Source organism: Pan troglodytes, chromosome 23 (assembly GCF_028858775.2).
Source record: "Pan troglodytes isolate AG18354 chromosome 23, NHGRI_mPanTro3-v2.0_pri, whole genome shotgun sequence".
In the NCBI taxonomy this organism is placed as follows: domain Eukaryota; kingdom Metazoa; phylum Chordata; class Mammalia; order Primates; family Hominidae; genus Pan; species Pan troglodytes.
Genome location: NC_086016.1, coordinates 46,112,982 through 46,136,644, shown reverse-complemented (window position 1 = coordinate 46,136,644; position 23,663 = coordinate 46,112,982). Strand labels below are relative to the sequence as shown.

Genomic DNA, 23,663 nt, shown 5'->3' with positions numbered 1-23,663 from the left:
GTCAGGAGAATCACTTGAACCCAGGAGGTGGAGGTTGCAGTGAGCAGAGATTGCACCATTGCACTCCAGCCTGGGCAACAAGAGTGAAACTCTGTCTCAAAAAACAAACAAACAAACAAACAAAACAACAAAAAAATGCAAGGCTGGAGACCAGCCTGGCCAAAGTGGCAAAACCTCCTCTAAGAAAAATACAAAATTAGCTGGGTGTCATGGCGTGCGCTCTAGTCCCAGCTACTCGGGTGCTGAGGTGGGAGGATCGCTAGAGCCTGGGAGGTCAAGACTGCACTGAGCTGGGATTGCACCACTGTACTCCAGCCTGGGCAACAGAGCAAGACCCTGTCTCAAATAAATAAATAAACAAACAAACACACACACAAGGTTGCAGGTTACTCATGTTTCCAGGAGTAAACACAATGTACTTGCAGGACTCGTGGAACTAAAGCATCCTGGAGAACCACGAGGCCAGGCCCTGATCTCAGGCAGGCGGCAGCAGAAGCATTGGGGGAGACGGGAGTGGTGAGCAGCTTCTCCTCAAAGATTCCCAGTGAGTGAGTGCACAGATCCTTTCCATGCACTGCCTTCCTGAGAGGCAAGGAAGTCTTTACTTTGTCCCCAAATCCCTCTAGGCTCAAGTCCTTTGGCTCCATCTTATTTAACAAGCACTTACTTGAGTACCTACTATGTGCAGGCTGTGCAGATACAGAAATTAACATCCCCTGGAGATAAACACTATGTGGCCCTGCCCTCAGGATGCCTGGGAGTGACAGACCTCGTAAGCCAATATTTCAATGTTGGCCACATGTGTCCAGAGGCTATGGGAACTAACAGGAAGCCAAGCACTCCTGCTTGGCAGACAGGAGGGCTTCCTGGAAGGGGTGACCTCATAGCCACCTCTTGAAAGAGAAAGGGGAATACTGAGACTGGACAGGAGGTGGCAATGCTGCCTTAGGAAACTGAATGTGGATCTTTGGGCCGCTGGTTTTCAGCAGACATCCAATGATTCAAATGTTCCGTCAGAGCCTCTGCAGCCACGGGGAGGGGAAGTAACAGGAGACAAGGATGGGATGACCAGCCCTGAGGAGAACCTACTTGGGGCATCATCCTGGAGAGGTGACCCAGGCTCTCCTTTACCCTGGCCCTGGCTGGCAGAGGGACGCTGACTCAGGCTAGAAAATCCCAACTCCCTTCCTCACTGCTCAGGGCCATCTGATATCTGATTGAGGTGGCTTTCACTGAAATCTCCCCTTCCCTGACTTTGGGGTGCTCCCCTCCTCCTGGAAATTCCCTTAGGGCCCTGAGGCACTTCCCACAAGCCCCTGTGTTAGACTGTACATGTCTGTGGATGCATCCTTTCTCATCAGCAGGATGGGTCGCCCTGGAGGAGAGGAACTGCACTCAGCCCACCTCTCAGTGTCTCTGTTGATCCAGCAGGGAGGCTGGCATGCAGCAGGTCCTTGGGGCCACTTACTGCTGATGAATAGCTGAGACAATTCTCCCACCCACTTGCTCATTCTCTGTCTCTGGACCATTCTAGTTTTATGGCAGGGGGCCCAGCTCCTCCTTGCTGTCCTCATATGGGACCCCCTCACCTAGAGGGGAACTCCTATCACAGCATGCCCACCACCCAACAATGTGCACAGGCCATTCCTGCACAAGGAGGCAGAGTCTGTTTCCTGCATCTTGATCCAGGATGACCTGTGACTCACTTTGACTCACAGAATTGAGGACATAGGTATGGATGTCCAAGACAAGGCCTCAAGGGGACTGCAGCTGCATTCTCACTCTCTCAGGACCCTGAGAGCACCCTGGGAAGATGCCCAGCACTGTGAGGAGGAAAGAGACCCAGGGGAGGCCAACACCAACCACCAGAGGTAGGGGGAGCCCATCTCAGCCTCCCCAGCCTCCATCCAGCCTTCAGGTGTCTGCATCATATGAGCAACCCCAGGTGAGACTGGCTGAACAACCGCCCAGCTGAGCCCAGCCTAAATTGCTGACCCACAGAATTGTGAGCAGCAAATGAAACAGATGTTGTTTTAAGCCACTTGGCTTTGGGGGTGATTTGTTACACAACAATAAACAACTAAGACACCAGCCCAATCCCAGTTCCTCATGAGCAGCCCTTCTCCTACTGCTGAATAGGCAGAGCTGCTGCCAAAGGCCCACTGTGCTGGGCACAGAACCACATTCTCATCCTCCCCTTTTCCAGCTCTCCCTGTTCCCTTCGTGGGCCTGGGGCAGACTGGGAGGCCTCTTCATGGGCCTCTGCACATGCATCAGCCTGCACTCCACTGTCCCATCATCTTCCCTGACAGCTTGCAAGCCACGAGTGGTTTCCTGCGTCAGCTCCAATTTTTGAAATACCATCCATGAATTCACAACACAGTAATTAATCACTCTGTGAACTTAGCTGATGGATTAGCTGAGACAATCAATTTTTAAATGTTCTGTTTCATCTGAAACAGGTTTAGTCAAGAGGCACAAATGCAGTGAATTCTAAAGATTCTTAGCAGGTTATCACAAGGAGTCCTTAAAACCACATACCACAGATACTGTTTGATTTGCTATTTTCAATAGATTTGAAGCCTTTTAGACTTCTGAACACCTGCCCTCTGGCTTTCTCTAGGAGATAACAGATGGCTTATAGTGTCTGTCAAAGGAAAGTTCTGGTTTAAAGATGTAGCTCCTGCCTCTGATGGGGCTAATGTAGATGGATAAATGAACTGAGACAATGGTTCTCTCTAACCATCCTGAACTCTCTCTGCCTGCCCCACTTTGCAATGTTCTTACAGCTCACCTTTTAAGATAGGAATGAAAAAATTCAAAGTCTGTGGAAGGTAACTCAGTTCTAATGTTAAAAACTCTGAAGAAAGTGTGCAGAGGGAGGAGAGCTGGGGTGGGAACCAGCATGAGAATCACATGCTACAGAGAAGGGGTGTGGAGCAGGAGCAGCCCCACGGGCGCTGGTGTCCCTGGCTGAAGTGGCAGCCTGGGGTCCCGCTCACTCGGGGCAGCAGGGCCTGGAAGGGCAAGACAGGGGTCCACTTACTCTGTAGTTGTGGTCAGCTCCTCCGAGATGTGGCTGGAATGCAGCAGGCCTTCCCGTTTCTGAAAACCCCAAAATAAACATACAAAATCAGGCAGTGGAGAGTTGAGGAAAGATGCACTGACAGGGCAGACGAAGCTTCGGGGCCAGAGATCATCTTAGAAAAGAGCAACAGGAGAAGGAGGGGTGGTGTTGAACACGCATGCCAGGCCTGGGTGAGTACACAGCAGGGGACCCTGGGCAGGGTGCCTTTCAGCGACCACAACCTGTCCCTATCCTCCTCCCCACCCTCTGGTCTCCACGTGGCCTTGAGAGTTGGCATTTGTGTGGGTCTCAGGAGAAACACCCCAGGTCAGGATTCCCCAAAGGGATCCTCTATGCTTTGCAGCCAGGAGAGGTGAGGCATGCAATTGGAAGGAACATAAATAACAGGGAACATCCCCTGCAATCATGTGTGTGCACAGGACTGAAGAGGGTCCCCCAAAGTTCATATCTACCACAAACTTCAGAACATGATCTCATTTGGAAATAAGGGTCTTTGCAGATACTATCTCAGATGAGGTCATCATGGATTATGGTGAGCCCCACCTTAATCCAATATGGCTCACCTCCTTATTAGAAGAGGAAACAGACACAGAAACAGACAGAGGGAGGAAGCCATGTGATGACAGAGGCAGAGACTGGAGAGATGTGGCCACAAGCCAAGAACACCAAGGACTGACAGCCACCACCAGAAGCTGGAGGAGGCAGGAAGACCCCTCCCCTAGAGGAGGAGACGTGAGGGAGGACACCCTACCCTGACAACATCTTGATTTCAGACTTCTGGCCTCCATAATTGCAAGAGAATAAATGTCTGCTGTTTTAAGCCACCTGGTTTGTGGTACTTTGTTATGGCTGCCCTAGGAAACTGACACAGTATATGTCACACTTCTCCCAGAGCGTGGCAGGTATAGAAAAGCAATGATGGCCGGGCATAGTGGCTCACAGCTGTAATCCCAGCACTTTGGGAGGCCAAGGCAGGCAGATCACGAGATCGAGAGACTGAGAGCATTCTGGCCAACACGGTGAAACCCGGTCTCTGCTAAAAATACAAAAATTAGCTGGGCGTGGTGGCACGTGCCTGTAATCTCAGCTACTTGGGAGGCTGAGGCAGGAGAATCGCTTGAACCCAGGAGACGGAGGTTGCAGTGAGCTGAGATCGTGCCACCGCACTCCAGCCTGGGTGACAGAGTGAGACTCCGTCTCAAAAAAAAAAAAGTAATGATGGTAGTGAGGGGGGCATGGCAGTGGTGACGGTAGGGGTGGCAGCCCGCCTGTCACAGGAGCTCCAGATGGAGCCTGGGTGGCTAATCCAACCACCACTGAACCCCTCAAGGGACTGGGAACTCATTTCCCACTGGGCCAGCCCACAGTGGACACCACCAAGATCTGGGCTTCCATCCCTTTCCTGAGTTTGACCTCCAGGGAATACTCAGGGTTGGTGCTTGTTATTAAACAACAGTGTGGGTGACACTTATCCTGATTCTCAGGAGTGCCTGCCAAGGAAGGTCCAGACATTGTGTTCACCTAGTCAAGGATCAAACATGCCTGAGGCACCCACCAGGTGCTGGGCCCAGGTCTAGGATTGGAGACATGAAGCTGGATGTTTTATAGGTTTGTAGTAAAATCTTGGTTTTATGGGGAAAAGCATTGCAGCTCAGCAAAAGCAAGTGATCAGCCCAAAGCCACGTGGCCAGGCAGTAAATAAGGCCCTTTCCTTCCTTCCTTCCACCCTGGAAATGCCACATCCCTTACACCAACCACTCCATCTGGGGTTAGATAAGGGGTCCCCTGAGCAAGCTCAGAGGCCAGGGGGCTGCAGAGAAGACAGAAGGTGGCTCTAAGGTCTGGGGAGTAACTGTGCCCAGTTCACAGGACCCCCTGCTCCCGTTTCATTCTGCTTTGGTCGTGGCCAAACAACACTACTCTAACCCATTATGGCAGGAAGCACCAGCAAGTGCTTGCCTGGTTCAAACTTTCTGCAAACCCCAAAGATTATCTTGGACCGAAGTGCAAGCCTGAAAGGAAATACTCCAGTTTCTGAGCCTGCACAGGGCTCCTGGGGCCCCGAGCTGACGTAGGTAGGCTTGGGAACCACATCCCAATGTGTCCTAGGGAAGCCTTTTCAGGCCGGCTGCCTGTGAACCAGTGGCCAAGACACGGGGCCATAGGAATGGCCCCCCAGGTCCCGAGTCACCACCACCAGCCACAAACATCCTCCTTAGGAAGGAAACATGGAGACATGGCAGGTGGCCCTTGCCGGATGCCAGAGAGGAGCATTCCCGTCCGGTCAAGACTGAGCTCCCAGGGTAACAGAGGGGCCAGAATGGGTTCGGAAAACACAGTGAGAGCCATGTCCTCCCCGACCACAGAGACCACGGGACTGAGAAGTTTAAAAACCAGAGGAAAGTGGAGCCGGATGTCTCCAGTAAAATAAACACAGAGGCATCCAAGGTTCCGAGCGTGACCTCAACTCTGGCCGCAGTGGTCACCCCCACAGACCCCAGGCGTGTGTTCCTCCTTTAGTGGCTCGGCAGCCTATGCTGAGTGCTTAGAGAATAGTAGGCACTCATTGCACATTTACTGAGGGAAACTGCACACATGAACCCTAGGCAGCGACTGTCCACTTAAATGTAAGGGAAATAAGGCCAGGCATGGCAGCTCCCACCTATAATCACAGCATTTTGGGAGGCTGAGATGGGAGGATCGCTTGAGCCCAGGACTTCGAGACCAGCTTGGGCAACATAGCGAGACCTTGTCTCTACAAAAATTTGAAATTAGCCAGGCACGGTGGCATGTGCCTGCAGTCCTAGCTACCTGGGAGGCTGAGGCGGGGGGACCGCTTGAGCCCAAGAGGTTGAGGCTGCAGTGAGCCATGACTGCACCATGGTAGTCCAGCCTGGGCAGCAGAGTGAAACCCTTTCGCAAAACATAAAATAAAATAAAAAATAAATGTAAGGGAAATAGCAAGAGAAAGGTAACTCTACTTCACCCTCTGTTAGAAGGACCTGGGTTCTGGTTCCATTTCTCCAAGTGAATCAAGAGAAATGAACCCAAAAAAAGAGATGATGGGGCATGATGAATAATCCCCGACGAATGCAAAGCGGCTTTAATTTGGGTGTCTGTTTCATCCCGCGGGGCCAACCTCCTCCAATGAGTAATAAGCACATTCAAGGGGATTGAATTCCAACCAGTTGGCTTTGGAGAGAAATGAATGTTCTTTTCAAAAATGTGGAAAATTAAACCTCAACACCCTCATGCCTCTGCTTCTGCCTCTCATCAAATCAATGCCATTGTTCCCATTCCAATCATTTATCTCGGAGCCAGGGTGAGACACACATTTTGTCAAAAGGGAAAAATAGAAGGTAGCCTCCTGGGGGGAAAAAAGGAGGGGGAGGGCAGGAAAACTGCAGGAGGAAGATGTTGCCTCTCTGGCGGAGTTACGGGCAGGCCGACCACTCGGTTATACTCACCCGCACGACCACCACCTGCACCGTTACATGCTCAGGAAGGCGGATGGGGGCCCTGAAGTGCATGGCCAGAGAGACCAGCAGGTGGAGGATGGCCACCAGGTTCTTCCCGTGAATTGCTGCAGGAGGAAGGAGGAAGGGAGACGCTTTAGATCAGGTTACACAGGAACCTGAGCCCACGTGCAGAAGGCAACAGAGACACAGCATCTAAATGAGACCCCAGCGAGACAAGGATGGAGCAAAGTGTGGACAAATCAAGAGAGCTGATGAGCAACCTGGTGAATTTACTTCTAGCTTCAATGTCTCCTTTCCTGTTGGCCTAAGGTGACTTGTGCAACCACTTTTAGAAGCACAATGTTTTTAAAAGCAATAAATTGGGCAGTGATGAGGGAAAGGAACAGGATAGTAAAATTAGCACAGAAGGGAAAAGATCATGGAAAGCAGGTCACGGCCACTTACCCATCGCAAGGATGTGCGTTATTATCTCTAGCACTAAAAAAGGGCTCCCTCTCCGCAATGAACCATCCCAACAAGGGTAGGCTGCCAAGAGCAGAGGCCACTCTGGGGACATTAGACATTAGCCCCTGCCTTGCCTGAGTCTGTCCTCTCTCTTCCTCAGCATGCGGACTCAGGTTTGGTCAACATCACCACTTCTCCTGCAGGGTTTTACAGTTTACAAGGCACCCGATTCCCCACCCACGGACCCAGCCACCCACGAGACAGCCTGGGTCTGCCCAAGGTCTCGATACCAAGAAACTGGGTGCAAGGCCAGGCTCCAGGGTCTCCTGCCTACCACTGAGAGCCCAGCTCACCAAAGCACGGAGACCTCTGGCCCAGCACAGAGAGCCCTGAAGCCACACCCTCACAGCCCTGCTTCCAGGGGAAGGAGGTGGGGAAGGAGTGGGCAGGACCGAGGAGAACTTTCCAGCTTCTCCTGGTTTAGTCTTTCACCTGCTGGGTTCATGTCTTGGCTGAAAATACCGTGATGTCACATCTCATAATGCCAGGGTCATAGGCAAACAGCCCACTAGGTGTTGCTGCCACCAGTATTTGGGGTTGAGTCCCAACAAGAACCCCCCAAGGCTGCTTCTCTCTCTCAAAGTCCCTCTGATCCACCCATCCATAAACATTGCCTCTCTCCTCTGCAGCATGGGGAGGATGGAGAATTGTGGCCTGACCAGGTCCCTTTTCTAGGATCTCCCTAACCCTTCTCCTGTTCTTCTCCCCTGCAATGTTCTACCTCTTACAGAGCTGGGAGATGAACCCAATTTTAAGATGCAAGGCCAGATGGGATGATGATGAATGTGGATGACAAATGTGGATGACGAATGTCGAGAGGACGGGCTCCCTCCAGACAGTCCCTCCCCCTGTGGCGTGGAACTCACAGTCCACGCTCCACCGGAGCGCCCAGCCGCGGGGCCGCAGCAGGTCATGTACTGCTTCCAGCACCGTCTGCAGCTTCTGTTTCTGCCCTATTTCGGACTGTGTCACCTCAGCCACATTCAGCTTGCACCCTGCCAGTTTTTCTGCAATGAGAAGCACAAGAGAAGAGGGTCAGAAAAAGCTGGAAGGGCCAGGCGCAGTGGCTCATGCCTGTAATCCCAGCAGTTTGAGAGGCCGAGGTGGGTGAATCACTTCAAGCCAGGAGTTCGAGACCAGCCTGGCCAACATGGTGAAATCCCGTCTCTACTAAAAATATAAAAATTAGCCAGGTGTGGTGGCACACACATGTAATCCCAGCTACTCGGGAGGCTGAGGCAGGAGAAGGGCTTGAACCTGGGAGGTGGAGGTTGCAGTAAGCCAAGATCACGCCATTGCACCCAAGCCTGGGCAATCTGAGTGAGACCCTGCCTCAGAAAGAGAGAGTGAGAGAGAGAGAGAGAGAAAGAAAAAGGAAGGAAGGAAGGAGAGAGAGAGAGAAGAAAGAAAGAAAGAGAGAGAGAAGAAAGAAAGAGAGAGAGAGGGAGGGAGGGAGGGAGAGAGGAAGGAAGGAAGGAAGGAAGGAAGGAAGGAAGGAAGGAAGGAAGGAAGGAAGGAAGGAAGGAAGGAAGGAATGGGAGAGAGATATGCTGGAGGAATTCAGAACCACCAAGACCCCAGCCTCAAGGAGGTCCCCGAAGCGGGGCAGGTTACCATGTGGCCATGGGGGTGTCTTGAGATGCTGAACCATGAACTCTGAGCTTCCAGGTCACTAATCTTCCTTAGAGAATGACGCCAGATTGAAAAGGGAAGAATAGTTAAGGATAAAACTGTGGGTGTTATACTCGGGAACATTCTATGCATACAAAATGGAAAAAACATAATAAGATGTAGTTGAGAGGCAAGGAGGTTACCTGGGAAGAATGAGAGTGGGAGTCAGGAGGTGAGAAGACTGTCCCTGTGGGTCCCAAAAGGGAGAGGACTGATAAAGATAATTTTAAAAAAGGTCTTAAAAGCTGCCTCTGCCTCTCCACACACCTGAGGCTCCCATTCTTGTTTCTTAAACATTCTACCACCACAATAGGAAGTTAGATTAGATATTCACAGAACTGGTGATGATTTTATTATCAAGAATGAACAGGAAACAATCCGGAGGAGCACAGACAAGAACTGTCACATTTCGTCAAGATTCAATTACTGAGACTGAGCTCCAGCCGAGCCTGCACCTCCTTCAATTTCCCTTTTGTTAGCAATAGGTACTGGCAGGTGCCGGCCACCAGCACCCCGCCCCACACCCGCTGCAGGGCCACACGGCAGGAAGGACCCCCAGTTTCCCTGCTAGTCTTCGATTCTAAGACTCCAGTGTTTACTGATAGATCCACTCTGCAAAACAACAAAAGCGACATCACAGAGCATCGTGAGATGGTTCACTGGGAGGGTGACTGCAAGCACTCAGCACAGAGCCTTCAATACACAGCTGCTGTCAGTGACGCCGGCATTGACATGCCATCATGAAAGCAATCAAGTCCAGGCCAGTCACAAATGGGGTTTCTGTTTTGCAAGTGGTTCCCAGCACAAAGTTCTGTTTAAAACATTTTAGCTAGAGGACCCCATGTCTTCAGTGTTATCTCCCCAGCAGCCTCCCCTCCCTCAATTAGAAAACAAACAGCTTTGGCATCCCTTTCAGGATAATAAAATTCTAGAGCAAGGCCTGCTGGGCTCGGAATACCCCTTCGATCATGCGTTTGTTGGCTGACAGATAGGGACTGAATACCTACTATGGGACAGGCACTGTCCTAGGTGCTGGATATGGCACAGATAACAGAGGTCCCTAGTGGGGAGATAAACACCCGTAAAAAACATCTGATTGGGTGGCAATGACTGCAAGAGAAAAAACAAAGCAGCCCAACAAAACGCATCCTGCAGGGGAGTGGAAACGATTCCCGCTTATTCATCTGATTTCCCTCCATCTGGATCTAACAGCTCCTCGCTGAGTCATCCACAGCTGTCTGTCTGAATTTGCGCCCTGGAAGTAGAGAGCAAGTAAGTCCCACAGGTGTTCAACAACCATGGAAAGGGCAGAGCAGGGCAGCTTGGAGAAGGAAGGAGAGAGATAGGATCATACAGAACTGGGTGGTCTGAGAGCCTCGCCCACCAGGGAGATGGGAAGCCTGACGCGCCCCCGTTGCACCTGCCACCATCCAGCCCCGCAGACTGAACATGGCCACGTCACCCAGGGTGGAGGAAGAGGAGTCGGCAGAGGAGCGGAGGACACTGGATTCGTTTGTCTGGGCTGCTGCAATGAAGCATGCCACACACCGTGCGGCTTAAACAACGGAGATTTATGTCACAGCTCTGGAGGCCAGAAGTCCAAGATCAAGGCACCGGCAGGGTAGACCCTTCTGAGGCCCCTCTCCTGGCTTGTAGATGGCTGCCCTCTCCTTCCTGTGTCCTTACTCGGTCTCCCTCTGTGCATATCTGTGTCCTAATCTCCTCTTTTTATAGGAACCCTAGACATATTGAATTAGGGCCCACCCACTCGTATGGCCTCATTTTACCTTCATTACCTCTTTTAATTTTTTTTATTTTTTTTGAGATGGAGTTTCACTCTCGTCACCCAGGCTGTAGTGCAATGGCACCATCTCAGCTCACTGCAACCTCCGCCTCCCAGGTTCAAGTGATTCTCCTGCCTCAGCCTCCCAAGTAGCTGGGATTACAGGCATGTGCCACCACGCCCAGGTAATTTTTGTATTTTTAGTAGAGGCAGGGTTTCACCATGTTGATCAGGCTGGTCTCGAATTCCTGACCTCCAGTGATCCGCCCACCTCAGCCTCCGGAAGTGCTGGGATTACAGGTGTGAGCCATCGCACCCAGCCTATTATTATCTCTATAAATACAGTCACATTCCGAGGTTCAACCTGCAGGGCTGGCTGGTAGCAGGGACAGTGGGAGGCTGCCAGGCTACCCATCTCTCCTAGTGGGCGAGGCTCTCATACCTTGCAATGTGCCTGTATTTAAAGAGGCAGTTAAGGTAAAATGAGGTCACATGGGTGGGCCCTGCATGTAGGACTTGAAAATATGAATTTGGTGGTGGAAACAGCAGGCAACAGAGACCAAAGAGACTGGCCATGCCTGTGTGCTGCCTTAGGCTGGGTCTTGGGTGACTCCTGTGCAACAGAGAATACGGCACATGATCACCTGCATCATCAGACATCACTGTGCCCACTGACGGGGGCCACAGCAGCAGCTCATCACTGTGCCCACTGGCGGGGGCCGCAGGAGCAGCTCAGGGCTCTGTTGTGGCCAGGACCCCTATCTTCCTAGCACAGAAAGAGAGAAAACTGGGGAGCATTCTCCCATGTAGCAGGTGACCCTGAGTGATGGCCACATGTGGGGTTGAGTACACATGTGATGAAGAACTTCACCTTCACAAGGAGAGGGTGTGCCCGTGAGTGACCAGCAGGACCACAGCCAGGAGCTCCCACAGCACGGGCACCTCACTCTGGCCATATACAGTCTACCTTGAGGGCTGCACTGCAAACACAGGGGAGCTACGCCCCCAGAAACCTGGCATGTGGCAGAGAAGCCGGCAGCTGCTTCCAGAATCTTCTCTCAAGAAGAGGGATTCGGCTGGGTGTAGTGGCTCATCCCTGTGATCCCTGCACTTTGGGAGGCCAAGGTGGGAGGATCGTTTGAGCCCAGTTCAAGACTAGCCTGGGCAACATGGCAAAACCTTAGCACTACAGAAAATACAAAAATTATCTGGGCATGGTGGTATGCATCTGTGATCCCAGCTTCCCGGGGAAGCTGAGGTGGGAAGATCATCCAAGCCTAGGGGTCAAGGCTGCAGTGAGCTGTGATCACGCCACTGCATTCCAGCCTGGGCAACAGAGTGAGACACTATCTCAAGAGAAAAAAAAAAAAAGAAGAGGGACTCCTCAGGGGTCCTGCTGGTTCACTCTGGGCAATTTCCACATGGCCAAACCAGAAGTCTGTTCTCTTTCCTCCTCTCACCTCCTAGAAACACCTCCTTTACCCTTCCTGAATGCTACACTCCTCTGGCTCCCCCTCCCTTGTGACTGACCTTTGCCAGAACTTCCTCTTCCTGACCACTAGTGGCTGACAGCCCAGACCCAGTCCTCAGACCTCTTCTCTACTATGGATGCACAGAAGTTGGCTTTGACCTTGGTATTCAGCTAAAATCTCCTATTTGGTTTGGGCTTCTGCCTTTGGAAAGCCAAAGAGCTGAATGCCTACATCGGGTCATTCCTGGCATCCCAGAGCTCAAGGATCAGGTGATCACATCAGTAGTATCACATCAAGAGAATATCACATCAACAGTATATTATGTCATTTCAGTGTAACAACATTCACAAAACGAGGCAAGACATTCTGATGCTCTGTTACTATCTGAATATTCTAGTCCATTGTTCTTTTTTTCGGTTAAAAAAAAAAAAGTGGTTTTAATATGTCAAACCACTTGACACTCAAGAGATTTTAGAATTGCCTTCTCAAGTGCTTATGTGATTATTCAAACAAGATGGAACAGCAGCTATTCCACAAGAAAAAGGCTGCTTGAGCCAAAGGAAGCCTCATGTTATACTTTATGGATAACACAACTGATATAGCAGGACTCATGGACAATCACAGCAACTCCGGAGTAAGTGCTGTGTTTGCTAGCACTAACTGAAGAGGGAACCAAAAGGATGTGCCTTGAGAGGGGAAGATGCGGCTTTAAAGATGCCCCTGTAATTCTACTCTATAGAAGGCACTGGCATGGTTTACAGGCAACCATGGCTGAGACGCAGATGCAAATTCAGAGCCTGTCCTGAGATTCTGAGGGCCAGTTCCACAGCCAGGCTGCCAGATACAAGGCTTGCTGACATACTGTTTCAAGTCATTGGGTGGGAGAAGCCACAGGTGCAGGCAAAAGAATCAGAAATAAAAAATGAAAGTGAACAAAACACTCAAGTTTGCTTCTGAAAATATTAGAAAATATCTGCTTCAGGTAGGGAGCAAAGTACCAATTGGGGGGACTGCTTCAACAGAGGGCCATCACCAGCAACAGCCAAATCTTCACAACCAAGATCAAAGAGGAGGTAAGTCTCTACCATAACCAGCCACTCAGAGAGAGAAAAACTGACAGCCCAGGGGCAGCTTCACATGAGGAGTATCCCTTCAGACAGCATCAGCCAAAGGTCCATGTGCTCCTCCAGCCTTCTGAGTTGAAAGTGAGCATCTAGCATCACAAATGTCTGGTTTGAAGACCTCAAGAGCAACTGGTACCCAACAGTGCTGGGTGTGACTGTACTGATACTGCAATGCAAAACATCAAAACTTTGGCCACTAACGTTTTTAATAATAAAACTGTGATAATTATGACACAATCTTGATGAACATTTCAGACTTATTCTTGTACCATGGGATCTCATTCTAAGATGGGGATTCTCACCTTAGCCAAATATAGATGTTAATTCTTGGGCATTCAGCATTCAGCCAAATAAAATTTGGAACACCCTCTTTGGGTGAAGCCGTGCAGTCCCATGGTGCTAAACATCAGCTCAGTGCTGCTGGGTTCACAGGTACAGTGCAGCCTGGACTCCAGGCTCACCTGCTCAGCATCACCTCCAAGAAGGCAGGTATCTCAGCCCCAGCATGTACAACACAGACCCCCGCCTTCCCGACCTCCCACCCTACTCCCAAGGGCTTCCCATTTACCAGTTGCTCAAGCCACAAACCTGGCCATCAGTCTTGATTCCTATGGCAGTTTCACTGCACAGTACCTCCCCAGGTCTGCCCTTCCACTCTGGGGGCTGAGCTACTTCATCAGATGCCTGGGCCATGGCAATGGTGTCCTGACTGATCTCTCAGTTCCAACTCCTGACTCTCCTCCCCATCCATCCTGCACCCAGAAGCCTAAGTGACCTTTTAAACTCTAACCCAATCCACGTCACAGCCCTACCCAAAACCTCCAATGGCTTCCTGTCACTTGGAATAGACTGTTGTCTAGCAGGGCTGAATGAGATCTGGCCCCAGCCTCATCTCTTGGCTCTCTCCCTCCCTCTCTGCCACCTCGGCCCCGCCTCCGCTTCTTTTCACTGCTCCTCCAACACAACAGGCTCTTTCTCGCTTTAGAGCCTCAGCCCAGAATGCCCTTCCCAAGCTCACTGTGCAGACATGTGCTCAGATGTCGCCTCCCCAGAAGAGCTGCCCTGGATTGCCTTCCCCAACCCCCACCCGCCACTGTACCCCATAACCTTCTATTACTTTCCTCCTAGCACTTGTCATTCCTTTAAAACATCATCTATGTTTCAGGTTGAACCACTCCACCCCATAATACTTCTCTTTCTTCACTCTGCGAGAATGTGTGCTGGGGGAGTGGGCAGGCGCAGGGTGCGGGGCTCATCTCTCTTGTTTCCCACTGTGTCTCTACAGCCAAGAGCCACCCGACACATGTAAGCCAGTGAACATTCATTCATCAGATGAATGAATGAATGTGTGACCAAAACAAACACAGACATGTTTCCCTCCAAATATACTTTCTGAGGGCCAGCTGAATAAGGACAAACAATGTGGTCCAAGCATCACTGTGTCCTTCAGAGTGAGTTATGGGACATGGCCTCCCCAGCACCTCATCCCCCAACCCTCACCACCACCTGTCACAAGCCTAGGAGGTTTCCCTCCAAGAGCTGGTCTGTAAGAGCCATTTGTGCAGAGTGTGCAAACTCTGTCCAGAGGCAGCTACAGATGCTGCACCCCTGTGTTTTCAGGGCCAAGTTTCTCTGGCAGGGGCTCCCCTAGTCTCTCTCTCCTGAACAGCACCCCACCCCCTACCCACTCACATCCTTGTGGCAGTCCCCCCGCAGTCCACATATCCCCTGCAGCAGATACTCCTCTGTCACAACAGTGGAGAAAAACATGATCCCACCCCAGTCACCAGCCCTGCCCTGAGGGAGTGACCCTCCAGGACGGCCCACGGGGAGACCCTTCCACCAGGATGGGGCTTGTCTGTGGGACTGACCCTCCAGGATGGCCCACGGGGAGACCCTCCCACAGGATGGGGCTTGTCTGTGGGACTGACCCTCCAGGACAGCCCCTGGGGAGACCCTTCCACCAGGATGGGGCATATCTGTGGGAGTGACCCTCCAGGACAGCCCACGGGGAGACCCTTCCACCAAGATGGGGCTTGTCTGTGCAGTCCATCAAAGCAGGGAGGTTGAGCAGAAAAGAAACCCTAGAGAGAGGATCTGCTGACCCCACCAATGCTGGGGATGACATGGGTGGAATCTCATGCTGACCTTTAAGAGGTATGCTATCCCACCTACAAGGGGACACTGAGTTCTTGAGGCCACCGTCACAGGCATCTGTGGACCCTGAAAACATATCAGGGCTCTATGAGAACTGAAAGATTGTTCAGCAAATAGCTGATCCCTTCTGGAGTCTGTGGATGGCACTGAGGACCAAAAATCCAAACAATACTCATCTATCTGTCCCCCTTTCATGTCCCAAAAGAGGACCCCACAATCTTCATAGGTAATGAAACTGCAGGAATTCTTTCATTGACTTAATCAACAAATATTTATCATGTGCCAGTCACCCAGGGGACTTGGGGTGGATGGGGTACCCAGCAGGAAGCCAGATACTCCTTAGTTCTGCTCTTGGCATTTATTTGTCTGTTTAAAAAACAACAGCAATAACAACTCCTGCTTATTGATGACAGACCTGTGCCAGGCACTGTGCCAGGGGCTCCATCCACGTAACTTCAGCAGGCAGCTTGGATGGTTCCCAGTGGACAGACATGAAAAGGAGCTACTATGGCCAGGCGCAGCGGCTCATGCCTATAAACCCCACACTTTGGGAGCCCGAGGTGGGTGGATTGTTTGAGCCTAGGAGTTCAAGACCAGCCTGGGCAACATGGCAAAGCCTCGTATTGGCCAGGCGCAGTGGCTCATGCCTGTAAACCCCACACTTTGGGAGCCCGAGGTGGGTGGATTGCTTGAGCCCAGGAGTTCAAGATCAGCCTGGGCAACATGGCAAAGCCTCGTATCTACAAAAAATACAAAAAATAAGTCATGCATGGTGGCATGCACCTGTACTCCCAGCTACTCGGGCGGCTAAGGTGGGAGAATCACCTGAGCCCAGGAAGTGGAAGCTGCAGTGAGCCATGATTATACCCCCACATTCCAGGCCAGCCAATGGAGTGAGACCCTGTCTTGAAAAGAAAAGCAGCTGCAGCAACCACAGGTTCACTCCCTTCCTCTCTCTCCCTCTCAAAATTATGTACCTCAAAGGCACAGTTCTCTGCCCCTGGACCCTCCCCGATCAGCATGTTACCCCCACCACTGCGCCAAAACTGCTCTCATCTGGGCCACCAATGACCCATCCGGTGCCAAATCTAATGGTCAATACATTTGAGTGATGCAGAGAAATTGGAGTGTTGCAGGAGCAAGGGAGCCATTTTTTAATGGAAATATTACATCATGTCTGCACACCGAACGGTCCAGGGAAGACAGAAAGTGGCTACAGAAAAGATCAACCAAGGCACAACAGACCTGGGAAGGCCAGAGGTGAGAGAGGTGAAGCCTCTCAGAATTTGAGAATTCCTTCCTCTACAGTGGTCAGCTCAAGGAAGCAACCTATTACACTTGAGGTCAACAATTCTAGTTTCTTTAACATCTGCACGAGGATATTCCCACAATATTACTGGTGATAGAAAAATATTAGAAATGACAAAAATGCCCCACATAGGAGAGTGGGTGAATAAACTGAGGAATATCCACACAGTGGAGTACAATGCAGCCATAAAGAAAAAGAAAGGTGATCTCCACATGCAAGGATTCCTAGAACATATGAAGCGAAACAAGCAGGGTGTGTAAAAGAATGTACAAAATACATCATCTTTTATGCAAGGAATAAAAGGGAAATGAGTAGGTGTGTGTATGGACATTTTTGTAAAGAAACATAAGAAGGATAAAATCAGAATCCATTGAAAATTGTTACCTGGGAGTGTATACGTGGGAGAGAAAGCAGTGAGACCTCTCTCTCTCTCTCTCTCTCTCTGTCTCTCTCTCTCTCTCTCTCTGTCTCTCTCTCTCTCTCTCTCGATCAACAGGGTCTCACTCTGTTGCCTAGGCTGGAATGTAGTGGTACAATCATGGCTCACTGCAGCCTCAACTTCCTAGGCTCAATGATCCTCCTGCCTCAGCCTCCTAAGCAGCTGGGAATACAGGTGCACGGTGTACATCACCACGACTGGTAATTTGTAGAGACGAGGTCCCACTATGTTGCCCAGGCTGGTCTCAAACTCTTGGGCTCAAGTGATCCTCCTGGCTCAGCCCCTCAAGGTGCTGGGATGATAGGCTGAGCCACCACACCTGGCTAAGACCTTTCAAGGTATGTCATTTCCATAGTTTTGACTTTTGAAGCATGTAAATGCTTTACATTTTTAAAAGTAATATTAAATAAAATTAAATGTAAACATATACACAAAAACTAAATACAGAGAGAAACAAATTAATCTATTTATACATTAAATGGATGACATGACCACTCAAAAAGAAAATAATTCAGTTAAGTTCTGAACACAGAATTCTGACTATATACTCTTAGTGGATATATTGTACTTAAAAAATCATGGCAAAGAAATCTTGTACCTAGCATGTTTGTAGTTGATAGAGGTATTGGTATCGTAATTCTGACACTATTTTTGTATGCAATCAGAGTAAATAGCAAATATATTTCTGGAACCAAGGTTCTCCCTGGAGACTGGAATACAGAATGCTGACAGTTAAGGGATAAACTTGTAGCACTGAACTGGAATTAGAAGTAGCAGTGTGAACTCACAATTTTTTAAAAACTATATATTTGCTACCTCTTTTGGCTTAAAGAGACTAGAAGCAATGACACCCCAGGAGCCACAAGCACCCATAAGGCCCAGATTTTGCTATCTAATTATCATTCTCTTTTGAACATAAAATAATTCATCAGTCCAGGGGAATGTGTTATTCTATTTTAGGGGATTTTTTTTTTTTAAAAGGACACAGGAGAAGAAAAGCACTTATTTACAGAAGAAAATGCCAGCTAATAAGTGGGGAAGCCATGATAAAGATACAGAAATCACTATTTTGCAACCTCCAGCATAATATTTAGAGATGATATTTAGCATAATTTAGAGAATGATAATCAGCAGATGATAAAATCATGGGGAGCGCATCATGGGTGAACAGGACGTTCACACAGTCCCAGAGTCTGCCCCTCTAGAGACCATGTATTAAAAAAGGAAAGAAGGGCTGAGCATGGTAGCTCACACCTGTAGTCCCAACACTTTGGGAGGCCAACATGAGAGAATTGCTTCAGGCCAGTTCAAAACAAGCCTGGGCAACAAAGCAAGGACCCTGTCTCTAACACACAAAAATTAAATTTAAAAATTTAATAAAAAAACAATTAGCCGGCCAGGCACAGTGGCTCACACCTGTAATCCCAGCACTTTGGGAGGCTGAGGTGGGTGGATCATGAGGTCAGGAGATCAAGACCATCCTGGCCAACATGGTGAAACTCCATCTCTACTAAAAAACAAAAATTACCTGGGCATGGTGGTATGTGCCTGTAACCCCAGCTACTCAGGAGGCTAAGGCAGGAGAATCACTTGAACTAGGGAGTCGGAGGTTGCAGTGAGCTGAGATGGCACCACTGCACTCCAGCCTGGGTGACAGAGCAAGACTCCATTTCAAAAAAAGAAAAAAAAAACAGCCAAGTGTGGTGGTACACATCTGTAGTCCTAGCTACTCTAGAGGCCAAGGTGTGAGGATCACTGGAGCCCAGGAGTTTGAGGGTGCAGTGAGCTATGTTCACCCCACTACACCCCAGCCTGGGCAACTGAGTGAGACCCTGACTCTACCAAAATAGAACAAATAAAAAAGTGGTTTTTTTTAACAGGAAAGAAGCACCTTTACAATGGAGAAACCCATAGGCCACTGCCTTAACCCAGTGATCAAATTGTTAGCAGCACCAATGACAGGCAGCCTGGCATTGTGCGCTCCTCCTGATACGATGCCCCCAGGAGGACAAGCAGGCAGCGCAGTCACACTCTCAGCAGAAACATGTGACCCAGATCTCATCGTGAGGAGACAGACAGATCCCGATGGGAGGATATTCTACAAGACAAGAGGCCCAGACCCTTCCAAAACGTCATAAAAGACAGAACAGAACGGAGAGAGGGAAAGGGAAGGCGGTTCCAGATGAAAGAAGCCTAAAAGAAGAGACAAACGTTCATGTGTGATTCACTCCTAGATCCAAACAAAAGGCGTCGTGGGGACAACCAGGGACATCTGCTCATTCAGCCAGACCCCCAGGGCTGTTGTGAGAACCAGCTGTGATCATGCAGGAGCGCCTGACCCAGGCCCTGTACCTGGGGCTGCTCCGTAAACAGGTCAGAGAAAGGCCCCGCGGCCGGGCTCAAGAGCTATGCTTGGGGCCAGGCTGCCCGGCTGTTCACCAGGAGACTGTGGGCCCCAACGCCCCCACCTGTTGAAGGCGATGGCAGTACTGCCCCCTAGGACCATTGTGACAATGAGACATGACAGTGCCAGGCACCGTGAGAACCCACTACAAGTCCAAGAATTCCTCTCATGCATCATCTGCGAACTCTGCTCTTCCGTTCTTCGCCTGGCAACTCTTCGCTCGTTCTTCCATATGAGCTGCAAGGCCGCCCCACCCCCAGGCCAGGCCGGCGTCCTCTACTCAGAACCTGCGGCATCTCCGAGGGCCCTCATCACAAGCAATCTGAACAGTAACTGTAACTATTCAAAAATATTTGTCTTTTCAGACAGACTGTAAGTTCTGAGGACAGGGACCACGTCTGTTTCAAAGATCACTGTATCCCTGGCACCCAGCCCTCGGGACTCATCCAACATCTGATGAATAAACAACCGGTTTGTCTGCACATCAAACCATGCATCAGTCAGTCCCGGGAAGATCACTAAACTGCCCTCACCCAGCAAATGCAGACACTAGAGCCCGCCCCTGGTGAGGGAACATGAGCTATCATGTATTTGGTGACACATTCACTCACAGAATATTGCTGCAGACCCGCCTCCCTGCTGCTGCCTCCCATCCTGAACCGAAGGAGTTCAAGTCAAAAGAGGGTGGCAGGGACACAAAGTGGGCCTGAGACCCAACAGGATGGGAGCCGCAGGCAGTTTTGGAAGCTGTCCCCAACCTGCTGCTGCCCCATGGCTGGGTGCTCTGTAGAAACGGCAAGGGGAGAGAGGACCCTGAAGCCACAGCCCAGGGCCTGGGCACCACCTGGGAGATGCACACTGCAGCTTTGAGTGTCTTCCTAGGACCTGCGGCCGATGTCACTATGCAGAGAATCCTGGCCCAGCCCAGGGCCGCCGCTGCAGGGAGATGGGGGTGGGACAGAGCTGTCCCTGCTGTGAACTCACCCAAGAGCTTCTGCAGCACCTGGCCATCGTACAGGTCTTCCTCCAGCTGCTTCACAATGATCCTCTCCTCCACCAGCACGTCATTAATCCAGTCGAGGAGGACCTGCGGGAGATGCAGGCATTATGGCCTCAGTCCACCAGTGCCATGGCGATGAGGCAGTGACCAGGGAAAGTGCAGAAACAGAGACTGCACAGCTCTGCGGCCACCACCAGGACCAGAGCAAGTACAGGGACAGAGGCTGCACAGCTCTGGGGCCAGGCTGCACAGCTCTGCAGCCACCACAAGGACAGGGCAAGCACAGAGACAGGGGCTGCACAGCACTGCAGCCGCCAGAACCAGAGCAAGCGGAGGGACAGAGGCTGTACAGCTCTGTGGCCACCAGGACCAGAGCAAGCACAGAGACAGAGGCTGCACAGCTCTGCGGCCACCACCAGGTCCAGAGCAAGCACAGAGATAGGGGCTGCACAGCACTGCAGCCGCCAGAACCAGAGCAAGCGGAGGGACAGAGGCTGTACAGCTCTGTGGCCACCAGGACCAGAGCAAGCACAGAGACAGAGGCTGCACAGCTCTGCAGCCACCACCAGGACCAGAGCAAGCACAGAGACAGAGGCTGCACAGCACTGCAGCCGCCAGAACCAGAGCAAGCGGAGGGACAGAGGCTGAACAGCTCTGTGGCCACCAGGACCAGAGCAAGCACAGGGACAGAGGCTGCACAACTCTGCAGCCACTAGGACCAGAGCATCTCGTGTTCACCTTGGTATGGGGGCAAATGATTAAGCATTGGTAATACTGCCCTCTCATCACCCCAAGACAGTCAAGGTGACCTACAAGATATCCATGCCTCCCTGGTCACCCTAAGTCTCAACCCACCCTAACCCAGGACAGCAAAGGGAAGTTATGCATCATTACTGACAGGCTTGGTGTGACCACTGTCAGCTGCATTTTGTATGCACCCTTATTGAGATAGAATTCTCACTCCACACAATTCATCCTTTGAAAGTGTGTGATTCGATCTACTTCCCCTCTCCACGGATTTGGCTTTCTGGACATTTCATATTAATAGGAGCCGATGATGTCTGCCCTTTCGTGTGTGGCTTCTTTCACTGAGCATGTTTTCAAGGTTCATCCATGTTATAGCATGTTTCTGTCCTTCTTTCGTGCCTACGCTGAATCATATTCCATCTCATGGGGGACCACATTTTGTTTCTCCATCCCTTGGTTGATGGTTATTTCGGTTATCACCCCTTTTTAGGTACTGTGAGTGGTACTGACATGAACATTCAGGTACAAGTCTCTCTGTGGATGTGAGTTTCATTTTTCCAGGCCAGCCTTCCTCTTAAGCCTTTTCACAAGAGATTTTCCATTCAGTTCACTGGGTGATACACTTCAGAAGGAGATTGCTTCCATTATGAAAGTACCTACCAAAAGACAGGACTCCCGCCAAACACAATTCCACCTGGCCAATCCTGCTTCTGACACGTCTATTCCACAAAATAAAATGGACTCAATCAATGGCACAGAGTGTGTGATTTTCCTGTGCAAGGAAAACTAATACAATGATCTCATTGGTCCCAGTAACCTCTCAGAAATGGGAGTTTATGGCCCCTCTCAGAGATGAACAAAAGGGCACAAGTCCAGAATATACCGTCCCCTGTCACTCTGAAACAGCTGCAACCTGCGACATTGGCCACAAGGCAAATTTCTGTGAAGCACATTCTATTTTCCCAGTAACATAAAAATATCGAACCTGACACACAAGCCCACAAGGAACAGAGGTAAAAATAAATTAAAGGGCGGTTTGCAGGGAGAGGTGCATGGCCCTGTGGCATTCTGGTCTTGTCAAGGCCACCTCTGAAGGTCAGGGCACAGCACCAACTACCCTGCTTCCACCCCGGGCTCTCTCTGCAAGGTGGCTGGCAGGGGGAGGGAGAGCACTGGCCTGGGAGTCCCAGGGCTGCACCTGAACCCCCTCAGTTCCCAAAGAGCTGCCTCCCCCACCCCCCATGGCCCACAGACCCCCACACTCACTGGCTTCCTGCTCTCCTCCTTCACCCTCTACAGCCTCCTTTGGGGGATCCTCCCTGACTCCCCTGACCCTTACATGATGCATGCCTGAGGGCCCTGGACAGCTCCCCTTCTCCCTCCCCACTCTCTTCAGAGGCCGGTTTCTGCCCTCCTGCAACTTCCAGCGCCGTCCCTAACCCAGGACCCCCTAAGCACAGGGCCCGCCTCTCCATGCCCCTGCCACGGGGCGGGGCGGGGAGGGGGGTTCCGTGAGCATCTCTAACAGGACTCACCACACCCCAGGCGTGCTCCTTTCCAGGGAAGGCAGGAAGGAAGGGAGGCAGGAAGGCCACCATCCTCCTGTCTCAGATCCTGGACTTTGCCTTCTCACCCTACTTCTGTCCTCTTCTTAACCGGTTCCACTCCTCCCCATCTCCCTCTTGCCCCTGGGCCACGGCCACAGCCACCCGAACACCCTGCCTCCTCGCTGGGGTTCTTCAAATAGCCCAAGCTCATCTACGCCATGGGGCCTCTGCACACGCCACTTCCCCTAACCCAGATACCACCCCTCCCTCACTGCCTGAGCAGCACTCCCTCCTCCAGAGCTCAGACCACCCCAGCCCGCCAGGCAGCATCCCCCATCACAGCTCTCAGTCCCCCAGCACCCTGTCTCATCCTGTCCCATTAGCAATGGGAGCAAATCTTTGAAAGGCTCTCCCCTGTTAGACTCCAAGGTCTATGAGGCCAGAAGCTATGACCGGCTTGTCTGTGGCTCTGTCCGCAGCACCAGCACTTGCTGCCTGGCGCCAGAGCTCTGTAAGGATGTGGTGAATGGGTGGACTAACTTACTAGGCACCACTGCGGACCAGGCTCTGGTGACAAACAGGACAGACGAGGCCTCTGCCTTGAGGGCCTTACATTCTACTAGACTCCAAGAGACACACGGACGCCCACAGTTTCAGGTTGTGATGGTTGATAGAAAGGAAAATAAAGCTGGATCCAGTGGAGAAACCGGGTGAGCACGCCTGCACAGGTGATGACGACTGACGCCAATAGCGAAGGTGTGCAGATGGGTGTGCCCCGATATGCGATGAAAATGGCACTTGACCTCACAGACTTCCTCCCCAAAGTGACAACCCGATTGAATCATGAAGAAAGCATCAGACAAACCCCAACAGAGGGACAGTCTACAAACTCTCTGAGCAGTACTCCTCAAAACTGTCAAGGTCAACAGAAACAAGGAA

General features: G+C 51.0%; 1 protein-coding gene across 7 annotated transcripts in view; it reads right to left on the bottom strand.

The window, feature by feature from the left end:
- The window catches only part of PARVB (parvin beta), a 144,333-nt gene that overhangs the window by 30,187 nt on the left and 90,483 nt on the right, over positions 1-23,663 (bottom strand). For all 7 annotated transcript variants that reach the window (XM_003317294.7, XM_063808048.1, XM_016939351.4 and 4 more), the window contains exons 4-7: positions 20,415-20,517; positions 7,938-8,078; positions 6,556-6,671; positions 3,047-3,105 (exon numbers count right to left, since the gene is read on the bottom strand). In XM_003317294.7, the coding sequence (XP_003317342.3) occupies positions 3,047-3,105; positions 6,556-6,671; positions 7,938-8,078; positions 20,415-20,517 (419 nt within the window). The remainder of the gene's footprint in view (positions 1-3,046; positions 3,106-6,555; positions 6,672-7,937; positions 8,079-20,414; positions 20,518-23,663) is intronic.